The sequence below is a fragment of the Ricinus communis genome, chromosome 3 (genome assembly GCF_019578655.1).
Source record: "Ricinus communis isolate WT05 ecotype wild-type chromosome 3, ASM1957865v1, whole genome shotgun sequence".
NCBI classification, from domain to species: domain Eukaryota; kingdom Viridiplantae; phylum Streptophyta; class Magnoliopsida; order Malpighiales; family Euphorbiaceae; genus Ricinus; species Ricinus communis.
In genome coordinates this window covers 28,823,648-28,835,570 of record NC_063258.1, presented here as the reverse complement: position 1 = coordinate 28,835,570, position 11,923 = coordinate 28,823,648, and the positions used below count along the sequence as shown (strand labels likewise).

The window sequence follows — 11,923 nt, the reverse complement described above, 5'->3', positions numbered from 1 at the left end:
TAAATTAAATATTTTTAATGTCTTTGTTATTTGTTTATTTTTTAAGATTTTATTAATATAAAAATATAAAAATTATAAATTAATTAATAGAAAAATTATAAAATTATACATAAATTTAAATTTTATGTGTCAATAATAAGTACATGTGTCAAAATTAAAAATCATATGTGTTAAAATATAGTAACACATCTCAAATTTTTTTTATTAGACTAGATACATATTAATATTTTTTTGTTTATTTACATATACTAAAATGTTTATTTTCTATATGTATAATATCCATTAAATGTAATATTCTATAATAATTAATTTCTTAATATTTAAATATTCACTATCTATAAACTTAATATTTATTATGATTAATGTTCAAGTTCATTTCGTTTATTTATTAGTGTTAATATTAATGTTCATTATCTAGTACTGTAATATTCATTGTCTGTATGTAATATTCTATAATAATTAATTTTTTAATATTTAAATATTCACTATCTATAAACTTAATATTTATTATGATTAATGTTCAAGTTCATTTCGTTTATTTATTAGTGTTAATATTAATGTTCATTATCTAGTACTGTAATATTCATTGTCTGTATATATAATATTCATCAATATTTTTAAATAAAAATATTGATTATTTATAAAAAAAATTATTATTTTTGTGATGCATATTGAAATAATTTTATGCTTGATATAAACATTCCTCATTTATAGGCATAATATTCATTAATTTGTAAATGGATATTCGTTATTGACGAAAATTATATCTACTAGTTCATTCAAATGAACATATATAATATAGTCATAACATAAATAACATAAAGCATTCTTACATAATTGATAAACAAAAAAACATTAAGTTAAAGTTTTACTGCAAATATTTACATTGTGATATATATATCTTTTCAACAAAATTAAGTTAACAAATAATGAATATTTAATATTTAAATAATGAACATTTAACATATATTTAATGAATATAAGTTAATGAATATTTAATATAAAATTAATAAATATAAATTATTTTTTTAAAAAAATTGCATCAGCATCTGACGCACGTCAGTGTCCAACGTACATGTAAAGCTTAAACATAAATTTTTGTACAAGTAAAAGGATGTCGGATGGATCCCTAGGTCTATTTTATAATTTGCGTATAAATCCTAATTGTTATAATATAGACCCCGATCCATGATTCTACATGGAGCGGAGTCCATAACACATTAGTGGTGCATTTTCTTCCTAAAATGTGTAGTGCATTCTATTTCTAAAATGTGTAACGCGAAGACTTTTATTTCCAATTCTTCATTATTTTTTAAATTTTTTAAATTATAATAAAATAAATTTATATAAATTAATATAAAATTAAAAATTAGATAAACTTAAATTCTACTTGTCAATAATAAGTACACGTGTCAAAATTAAAAATCATGTGTCGGAATATAGTAACACATGTCAAATTTTTTTTTTATTAGACCATATACACATTAATATTTTTTGTTCATTTACATTGTACTAAAATGTTCATTTTCTATATATATAATGTCCACTAAATGTAATATTCTATAATAATTAATTTTGTTTGTATTGAAATATTCATTATATGTTAACTTAATAATAATTATGGTTAATGTTTATGTTCATTTTTATTTGATGTACTATTCATCAATGTTAATACTAATGTTTATTATCTAGTACTGCAATGCTTATTGTCTGTTTATATAACATTCATTAATATTCTCAAACAAAACTATTGGTGATACATATTGGACAATTTTTATGATTAATATAATTATTTATTATTTATATGCATAATATTCATTAGTTTGTCAATGAATATTTTTCGTTAATGAAAATCATACCACTTATTCATTCAAATGAACATATATAATCCTTACACACAGTTGGTAAACAAAAAAAAATTAAATTAAAGTTATACTACATATATTTATATTACAGTATACATATCTTTTCAACATAATTAAATTAATAAATGATAAACATTCTTCGTTTAAACAATAAACAGTTAACACGTGTTTAATAAACATTTAATATAAAATCAATAAATATAAATTATTTTATTTTAAAAAAACTATATCAGCATACGATGTTATGCGGATATAAATTTTTTTATAAACAAAACGGTACAGGATCAACTCCTAAATCCACAAAGCTATACTATAAAAGTCCATCTTATAATTTGGGCTTTGTGTTTAAGCCCGAGGGGCAGGAAGAGTGTGAAATCGGCAATAGACTTGTGATTTCAGCATTTTTGGGCTTTTATGTGGGCTTTATCACCTTAACTCGAGAACAAATGGACTTGAACTACGTCTCTCTTTACGACAATACTTAAAATATATAAAATTCTTGCATTCTGCAATTGTTATGGAAAATATTCATCTTGATTTCATTCTTTTTTTCCCTTTAAATAAATGGAAAAAGAAAAGAAAAGCTATGGATGATGGATTTCCAGTTCAACGTAAGCAAACAATGAATTAACTTTTGTTACCGTTGATTTGTTTTGTCTTTAAGCATCAATGATTAGCAAATAACTAATTTACGTTATTATCAATAAGGAATTACATCGATTAGTGATCAATTTGTATCCAAATTAATTTATGGGACTGTAATTCTGAAGGTAAGTTAATTAATTTATCTAAATTACATCGACTAGTGCTCACATGTTACCTGCCATCAACTCTTTTTATATATATTATTCATCTGTTGCCATTTACTATAGTTTGATTATTAATTAAATCATCTATTTAAGTTAATTAATACACTTAGTTGAACTTCGTTAATATATATAGCTTGTACAAGCTTTCACATAGGTGAAAATGTTTTAGAATTATAAATTTATTATTAAAACTATAACAAATTTAAGATATGTTCATCGTTTTAATACCATATTAATTTATGGCTATTGACCTAATTCATTTTACATATTATAATACTCCATGCGGCGTCCGAAAATCCAAACAAAAATAACTTATTGTAATCCTAAAATTTTTGTAAGTTGTAAAGGAGAAATGACTAAGAAAAAAAATAGTAATTACAAGTAATCGATAGAAATAAAATAACTGACTCGTGATTGATTTGATTTAAATTTATGTAAAAAATTTCAATTTTATTAAATAACGTCGTTTATATTCATATAAAAGATTCTAATTTTATTAAATGACACTTTTCAACGTGTCTGTATATTATCAATGTTGACATTATTAATTGAAAAAATTATAATTTAGATATTATGTTCAGACAATTCAAACAAAAAATAACTTTTTATACTCCTAAAGTTTTGTAATTTATAAAGTAAAAATGATTAGAAAAATTTATTATAACCGACAAAAATAAAATAACTGACTAATGATTGATTTGACTTAAATTTATGTAAGAGATTCTAAATGTATTAAATAATGTTATTCAACGTGCCAGTATAATATCTTTATTGATATTATTATCTAAAATGGTTTTAATTTGCGTCCGGCTAATTCAAACAAATAATAACTTTTTGTAAGTTTAAAAGATTCTATTAAATACAATTGTTTATGAGTAACCGAAAAATCGAATAAATTGATTAATGAATGATTTAACTAATTTATATATTTAAGAGGGTTAAATCTATTGAATGTTGAATAATTACATGCCTTCAAGACTTTGAGTAGATTTCAACGTGCCAATGAACTCGATCATATTAAAAGATGAAAGAAAATGCACTTAATTTGCTATGAAACTTACAGATTTCATACATTTTTTTTTCTTTCTTTTTAGCAGTGTAGTTTCTTTGTAGATTAAGTGATATAGCAAGAACTTATTCATATAATATGTATTAGCCTCATTAATTAATCAATGATCACATAACATTGTCTCAATAAGAAAAAATTTAGTAAAACTCAATTGGAGTAATAATAGGTGTAACATTAATTAATTATTTTTCTATAAAGAATATGATTTTTTCAGTTATTTATAGTTCTATTTTATAAATATTTAGTTAACCATGACAACAATACTATTGAGAGAATCCTTGTGGCCCCATTGTCTTTTTCCTCAAGGTGCACTAGAAAAGGGTAAATAAGAGTTTTTAAACATAGAAAGAAAGAAAAAAGAAAAAAAGGAAACAAAGCAATTAGCAGGTAAGCATGTTTGATATTACCGAGAAAATGCAGTTAGACAGTAACTATTATTCCTTTGAGTCTAGCGGGACATTTGTAGGAAATTCTTATGCAGCCAGATTCTCCTAAACCTGAAAGTAGAAAAACGTTTGAATGACCCAACTTTAGCTCCCACAGAAAGATCTGCTATCATTTATTATTTCTTTCTCGAATCCAACAAAGTTCTGATTCTACAATCACAGCCATTGAACAGCTCTCAGTCCTCGTGTAACATTACTGCACCTCTTTCACTGCTTATAAATTGGCTTGCACTGAAACGATAATGGCATCACTAGAACTAGAGAAGAGCTACCCTGATTAGTCTTTTCGATTGGTAAGAGAAAAGACATGTTTGTTGAAATGGGCAGTCTCTTAGGTCTTATTTGTTATCATGCACTTTCCGTTGCATTGTGTTCTTTTTCTATTTACTTTTACAGAGATCTTGAAAGGCTGTGTTTTAGTTTTCCATCTTGTTATAATCTTGAATCTGCACCGACCCCTTTAGAAGATCAATCTCTTATAGCATTTTTTACATGCAACTTAATTTTGTGTCAGCTTATTAATTTCTTTCTAATATTCTGTTTAGTTTACATCAGAACGGTGATTGTAGTTTGTGTTATTTTGGCAGCTGGATCTTGGTATATCTCGGTGTGTTCTATGGCTGCTCCAAATTTATCAATTTCAATGGAAGACTTCAAGCTGTTTCATTCGATCGATCGCGAGCTTTATACAGTGCTTGTGATGAATCTGTGGAGAGACCCAATGGAATCCATGCAAGTAATGGCTTTATGGCTGTGGTTAGAGAGGGTGGGTTACAGCCACCTTGTAAAGAAAATACTTTCTTTACCTAACATTTTGATTAATGACCTGGCAGATGAGACGATCATATGTCTTAGCTGCTTAACCAGTGATCAGTTTGCTTGCCAAAGTAACGACATCCCTCTGCTGCAAAGCTTGATGGAAAAAGAGATTTCTGTCAAACATTTTCATGATAGTAGGGTTGATGCAACTCAAGGAGTAGTGAAGATTACTAACGAGGTATGCGTTAGAGCATGTGATGATATAATGCAGCGAGCCATTGAAAGAAATAATAAGCATAACTTACCAGATAACCAAAAAGGGATCTTACCCACCATTCCTCAATCTGAACTACTCGATCAAATTAAGTTTACTCCTAAAGATCATAAAATTCTGCCTTATACTCAAAAAAGTAGCGGCGTTCCACCTAAGGATAGGAAAAACTTACAAGATAAGCAAAAAGGGATCCTACCTACCATTACTCAACCTAAGTTACTAAATAAAATTGAGTTTACTCCTCAAGCTCATAAAAAACGGACTTATACCCAAAAAAATATTGGTGGTCCTCCTGAGGATAGGACCTTGTTTGTTACTTTCTCTAGGGGATATCCTGTGCATGAATGGGAAGTGAGGGAATTCTTGGCTAGGTCTTATGGCGATTGCATCGAGTCCCTGCACATGCAGGGAGGTATGGGGTTGCATAAGCAAGCTTTGTTTGCTAGGATTGTCTTTCACTCAGCAAAAACTATTCAGGCGATTCTTAATGGGATGGACAAGGCAAAATTCAATATCAATGGAAAGCATGTCTGGGCTAGAAAATTCGTCCCCAAACCCCAAAAACCGTCACTTCCATCAGTTTCGTTGTTGCCAAACAATCTCTTGTCCCTGTATATTAATCAGGCAATGTCGGGTTAGAAGGAGCTCCAATTTTAGGGATGATGTTTAAGCTTTTACCCTGGTTAAAGCTTTCGATAGAATAAACAAAGAATTGGAGTTCAATTGCATGTAGTATATGTAATATGTTTTATTGTTGTTTGCAATCAGTCTGTCTATCTATGTTGTGCACTTGAAATAAAATCAAGTAAGTTTATGCCTAAATGTGTCTTTTCATCCTTTCTTCTGTCCTAATATGTGACTAAATCTTTAGTCTAATGATTAAGATTTAAGTTTTTACCTTATGTAACATATGAGGTAAAGAAGTATTCTTTCCCTTTCAATAGATCCTAACAAATTGTGAAATAAGAATATAATCAAAAAAGATTACTATGTATATATGTAATCAGTATCACTAACAGAATGCCACCAAAGCGGCCTGCTGAAACGGTTACTGGGCTACTTTGACAATTGTCCAGAATAAAGGCCCGTTTACAGGTAATTCTACTGGGGAGGACACAACAGTAATTAAATGAAATTCTCAAGGGCATATTAGACAGATTAGTTACACCCCCAACAAAGTCCCATTCCAAAACCAGAGCTCCCTCTCTTTCTCTTCACCAACTTGCTTACACTGTATTAGTAAACACCAAATTCACATATGGTTTCTATATTATAACTGCACTGGATATACCCAATTAATAAAGGTACGTTCACTGTCTCATAATTTACTGTGCTGAATTTTCTATGAACAGTATAGCAAAAGACCAGAGGTCGACACTTTCGTTCAATCCAAAGTGTGCAAAAAAGATAAAAGAGGAGAGAGCAGATTGTTTTGGTGGGGATGGTTGTTTTTTTATCTTTTTTCTTACTTAATTGCTAGAAAAAAAAAATGGAGTCTGCTTCTAATGGAGAGGAACCCATTTCGTGGGAAGAGCTTTACAATATTAATTTGATGCCATCTGAGTTGTTTTTCAAGTTCAGAAAGGAAATTGAAGGGATTAGAGTTGGTCTTAATTTAGAGGTATTTCTCCTGGACTCTGCTAATACTATATTACTTGAATTATTCTGCATGCTGTGTTGGTGCTGATGTTTTATGAATTTATTGTGACTCTAATGCTTTAATTGCTTAGTTAAAATGTATGTATTTTTATGATTGCATATCTGCACGGCCAGTTGTGTAGTGCGGTCAACGACTGAACTAAGATGCTCAACTATGTGAAGTTTGGATATTGATAGGTTCGTATATGATAGTTTGATAGTAACAACTGGATGAGATTTAGTTTAAAATGTGCTTTTCCGCATCACATTATCTCTAGACGCAAATGAACAAAAAATCAATTATATTTGGAAATGGATCCTACTTGGGTTTCATATATATTCTTGTCTAGCATGCTTTATATTAATGTCTGTAATTGGTTTTAAGTGGATGAATGGAATGAAATTGTGTTTGGAACAATTGAACTTAATATTCCTTTGCTCAAGAATACCTTATGTGCATTATAATAAGCGAGAGACAGTGAGAAAGATAAAAACTGAGAGATTAGATTGTTGGTTCAACTGAACAATGTTAGGCCTTTAAATCTAAATTAATAATGTAATTTAATTGATGTAGGATTCATTCCCACATCCTGCCAATTTTGCTAGAATTTTCTTGCTGTTAGTGTTTGGATTCTTTGGAATTTAACTATAGAGTGCCAATTAAATAATTGGATTTAAACAAAACCAACATGAATTGATTTTTGTAAATTCTCTAACCTCTAGTTGAAAGATATCAACTTTATTCTCTGGTGCCTGTTATTTCTTTCTGATGCATGATCAGACCTAATATGAAGATCAATCTATTTCGGCAATCCAGTTATTTTCCCAGTTATAGCTGTAGCTTTGGTTGTTCTGGTGCATAGATTATAGTGGGCATGCATATAATGCCTGACATGGGTACTCTTCGTTGGACTGGAGCAACCACGTGACATGGAAACAATCTAAACTCAGCTGGAGGGTCTTTTTCTTCTTTTTTTTTTTTTTTTTTTTCAGAATTAATCATTTGTCTATCAACCTGCAAAAGTAGAATTTTTAACCTTGGAAGAGGTCACTCTTATATAGAGCCTTAAGCTCTCAGTTGTATGGGGTGGATCTCACCTGACAAGGCCATAGATAATGGCAGTGGGTTGAAAATATAGATATCTTACTAGTTCATAGCTTTCTGTTAGAAGTACTGTATATAGGCGTGCTTGAAAGAGTTAGCACGATGTTTTTAGCTGCTTTATACTCCTACTTGATTTTACGCTTCCTATAACTTCATAGATATTGATCCATGTGTGAAATATTAATCCTGGAAAGCTAATAATACAAATGTGCCCTCTTATTATTTTTACAGAATTGAATGGATATGATTTCTTGATAAACTCACACCACATGCTCAATTGTCTAATTCTCTTATAGGTGTTAAACAAGTTCAGGATTCTTAGTACCTAACTGCCCATTGAACTTTAGGTATTACATATGTGGCTAGACATTTGTAAAGCATATACATCTTGTCATAACAAGGTCCATCTGAATCGTGATCTTGGAGCTCTTCATTTTGATTCAGTTCTATAATGCTCCAACCAATGACTTTCAAGCCAAACTTGTTTTGAAGCCTCTATCCCCTGAACGGCGGTGGAAGTTCATATATGAACCTATACATCAGGATGTGCGTATTCTTTCTAAGAAGATTCCGATAACCAAATTTCTGAATCTCCAGGTCTGATCTAATAGCTTGCAGTACTTTCACTACATGTATCATAAGTAATGATTATTGTATAATATAATAATATGCAGTTCAAACAACTTATTGGTTGTTGAAGCACATCTATGCATGCAACTTTCTGTTAGTTGCTCATTTCTCTTGAATATACAGATTGGTATAGGTCATAATTTTCAGTTGCATGCTACTGGTTGGAAATGGAAGCTTACTACATGTCTGGGTGGGGATGGCATATCTCGTATACAGAACAAGACATCTCTTGGCTTATTCCCTGGCATGGATTTACGATTTGGTTGGAGGGCGGATTATGTACTTCCTGAAATTACTGGGCAAGTTTCTGGATGTTTCTATACATTCATTATTGAAGGAAATAGGAGCATTGAATATACTTTAGTGCCTGTTATTTCTGTTATTTGCTCATTACTTAATTCATATGTTATAGCATATTAGTGACACTTGGACTCAACAGGGCATTAGGCACTGATGACCCATTATTCAACATGAGCACAGGACGATTGCAGGCATCTCTAGACAGAGTGGAGGCTATTGTAACCCATACATCATGATCGCTAGTTGTTCACAAGGTAAGTATCTCTGTTGATTTATGCTAGTTGTTGGATCTGCATCTCTTCAAACATCATTGCTCATTCCACTAACTCTTCAGTCTTCTCTCATTTGCTTTCCAGTGCTTAATTACGTTATGATGAGCTTTTCTTAAAAAATTTGTCTCATTTACACGACAAACATGTGCATCTTACTAGAGCCTTTGAGAAACTTATTTCCAAGTTTTTCTCTTGACCTAAAGTTCTTCTGAATTTTTTCGAGGCACTCGAGATGGATACAAATTGGGAAGTTATTTGTTGATTTTTTCGGGTAGTTCTGCAAAATTATTGTTCTAATTTTTTCTCACCAAACTTTACATTCAACAGGTCTAGCAGGAAAAAGAATGAAAATGGTCTTGCAAGCATAATTGGAAAGACACGGCCTGACCATTCATTCGAGGGGTGGACCATCTGAAGTTTTACGCCTAATGAAATGATTCGTAAATCTTAAGATCACACATAATGATTGGAATGTAAAATACAAATAACAGTATCAGAACAGTTCCTTTTGCGAGAGCTCAGTTCTTGTTTTCTGCTTTTTTTCTTTTCCTGATTTTCACCTGCAACTGGTCTGAAATTATTATAGCCCTGGGCTGATTCTTTAATCGGAATATCTATTTGTGCCACTTCTCTAGACACTCTCAGTGTTGCTCCTTTTATTTTCTTCTGATCCATTTTCTTGCCTATTTCTATGCCAATCAAATGCAAACCGAGTGTGGAATTAGTTTTCTGGTTCTTATTTTATAGAAAGATTCACGGATTAATCTTTTTGATACGTCGAATGAATGTATATTCTCAAGGGAGATAAATGCTGAAATCATTTCAATTCCGGTGACACGTGGACTCTAGTCTTGGTGTCACCATGCTTTTTTCTTTGACAAGGCAACAACATGCTCTGCAAGTGAAATATGCCATTCTTAGATCATCAAAAGGTAGGTCCAATCCATAATATATAAATTTAAAATATATGGGGCCATTGGCTCCATGTGACTTTATGGCAAATTTTCATAAACAGCCTCTTGAATTTGAAATCCACTAAAAGAATTTACTTGTTTTTCTTTTTCGGTTTTTAAAGCAGGTGAGAGGGAATGATGAATCATTCGAGGTACCACAGTGGATTTTCTCCAATCTCCATCCTAGCCGTTGTGTATTCATATCCCCCAAAAATGCTACAACGGGCAAATTCCACCTCCTATAAAAATTCAAATTCTATTACTCTCTTCAAAACAAACAAAAAAAACTAACCTCTAGCTAGCAGTTGTAACATCAACCCAATAATGTCTTCCTCTAAGCTAAGAAGCTCATGCTCTTTCCCGTTACTTCTCCTTTCATGCTTAAATTTTACCCTTTTTATCCTCTCCTCAGTTTCTATTGCCCCCATAATTCTCCTAAAAGTGCCACCAACTTCACTGGGTTTTGCATTCCTTGTGGTTTCTTGCATCTCGCTTCTTTGCTCCTTTATAGGCTTCTACTCTCAGTTTAATCGCTTTTGTTTCGTAACCCATATCTCACTTCTCTTTGCATCCTTGATTGGACAAGTACTAAGTATCTTAGCATTATTTACAAGAGAAAAATCAAGTCTTTCAATGCTCAAGTCACCAATAGACCCAAAAGAGGCAAAGCTTTTAGTGAGACTGGAATGTGGGATTTTAATGGCAATGTTGATTATGCAAGTGGTGGTGTTAGCCTTAAGCTGCACTGTGCACAGCTGTTGGGTTAGAGAGTATGAAGAGCTGGAAGCAGAGAGAGAAGCTACAGCTAAGAAAAGGAGTAGAAAGATAGCAAGAGTACAAGAGGAATCAATGGCTAATGCAGCTAAAATTGCAGAGATTAAAGCCAATGAATTTGATGATAAAATGAAAAGCAAGTATGGACAGTGGACCAAAACAGATTTTGAAGGATAAAAGGATTCACTAAATTCACTCCTCGTTTTGAGTTTTTAGATTGTAATAGCTATTTTTCTGTGTTTTTTCTTTTTCTTTGGGGTCACTATTGTGGTGGCCACTCTTACATTGTAGCATTACGTGTCATATTCTGGATTTATGTTGAGATTTTTGCTATTTAAAGTTTAGACAACCAAAGGTAACAAAAACATATTGGATAGGATGATCCGAGTCTTTATGCTAAAATATGACTTGACAGCCATTATTTGGGTTAGGTTTTGAAGAAATGATTGAAATGTAATGATTAGGTAAAACGAGAGCTTAATGATGAGTGAGGAATGGAAGAGAGTTGGCTCATAAGCATCCACATGTTAGTTCCAGTCAACCAGATCCACATAGAAGATACACAGATGGAGATGCTCCTGGTTTCCCATACCTTTCCATTCTGTTTGTGTTCCAAATTTAGTTGTCCATACTCGGGTCCACATATACTCAGCAAAAGACAAATATGTATATACTGTGTTTTTTTTTTTTTTGTTTTGTTTTTTTTTTTTTTTATCCTTAACCATACCAAATAAGTATAACATATTCATACTTTTGAAGTTGGCTAAAACTTGAATTCTCTATCTATTCTCATTTCACCATTAAAAAATTATAGAAATGAGATAAGAATATTTTTCTTTTTCTTTTTATCTCTTATGTTTTATTATGTATTTAATTTTTGAAATCAGCCACAACAAGGATTAGCTAACAAGAAATGTAAAACTTTAAATTAGAAGATTAGTTTAGTTGAGGGCTGTCCTTATATCTCATTTCTTTCAATTATCTTATAAAAAAGGGGTTGCTTTAACTTGGGAAGTTACTCAAAAAGTA

The 11,923-nt window shown here is 30.9% G+C and overlaps 3 protein-coding genes across 4 annotated transcripts; all 3 read left to right on the top strand.

The window, feature by feature from the left end:
- Window positions 1-4,408: 4,408 nt before the first annotated feature.
- On the top strand, window positions 4,409-6,526 carry LOC8281177. The gene is made up of 2 exons (XM_002516231.3): window positions 4,409-4,482; window positions 4,777-6,526. The coding sequence occupies exon 2, from the start codon at window positions 4,806-4,808 to the stop codon at window positions 5,859-5,861; it is 1,056 nt and encodes a 351-aa protein (XP_002516277.2). The 5' UTR covers window positions 4,409-4,482; window positions 4,777-4,805; the 3' UTR covers window positions 5,862-6,526.
- On the top strand, window positions 6,394-9,793 carry LOC8281178. Of its 2 annotated transcripts, none has more exons than XM_025156859.2 (6): window positions 6,394-6,526; window positions 6,704-6,843; window positions 8,458-8,562; window positions 8,719-8,894; window positions 9,035-9,149; window positions 9,495-9,793. In XM_025156859.2, the coding sequence occupies exons 2-5, from the start codon at window positions 6,712-6,714 to the stop codon at window positions 9,129-9,131; spliced, it is 510 nt and encodes a 169-aa protein (XP_025012627.1). In that variant the 5' UTR covers window positions 6,394-6,526; window positions 6,704-6,711; the 3' UTR covers window positions 9,132-9,149; window positions 9,495-9,793. The 2 variants fall into 2 exon arrangements, with proteins under 2 accessions (XP_025012627.1, XP_015572981.1); XM_015717495.3 differs by having other exon boundaries at window positions 6,400-6,526; window positions 6,703-6,843; window positions 8,410-8,562.
- A 541-nt stretch (window positions 9,794-10,334) lies between these two features.
- Window positions 10,335-11,273, top strand: LOC8281179. Its single transcript, XM_015717439.3, has one exon. The coding sequence runs from the start codon at window positions 10,445-10,447 to the stop codon at window positions 11,069-11,071; it is 627 nt and encodes a 208-aa protein (XP_015572925.1). The 5' UTR covers window positions 10,335-10,444; the 3' UTR covers window positions 11,072-11,273.
- The last annotated feature ends 650 nt before the right edge of the window (window positions 11,274-11,923 follow it).

What these genes read in the sequence shown, in the direction of transcription:
- LOC8281177 (XM_002516231.3), top strand. Translation starts at nt 4,806, where the DNA reads ATGGCTGCTCCAAATTTATCAATTTCAATGGAAGACTTCAAGCTGTTT.
- LOC8281178 (XM_015717495.3), top strand. Translation starts at nt 6,712, where the DNA reads ATGGAGTCTGCTTCTAATGGAGAGGAACCCATTTCGTGGGAAGAGCTT. An exon ending in CCAAATTTCTGAATCTCCAG is followed by an intron (nt 8,563 to 8,718) that starts GTCTGATCTAAT and finishes TTGAATATACAG; the next exon opens with ATTGGTATAGGTCATAATTT. An exon ending in GTACTTCCTGAAATTACTGG is followed by an intron (nt 8,895 to 9,034) that starts GCAAGTTTCTGG and finishes TGGACTCAACAG; the next exon opens with GGCATTAGGCACTGATGACC.
- LOC8281179 (XM_015717439.3), top strand. Translation starts at nt 10,445, where the DNA reads ATGTCTTCCTCTAAGCTAAGAAGCTCATGCTCTTTCCCGTTACTTCTC.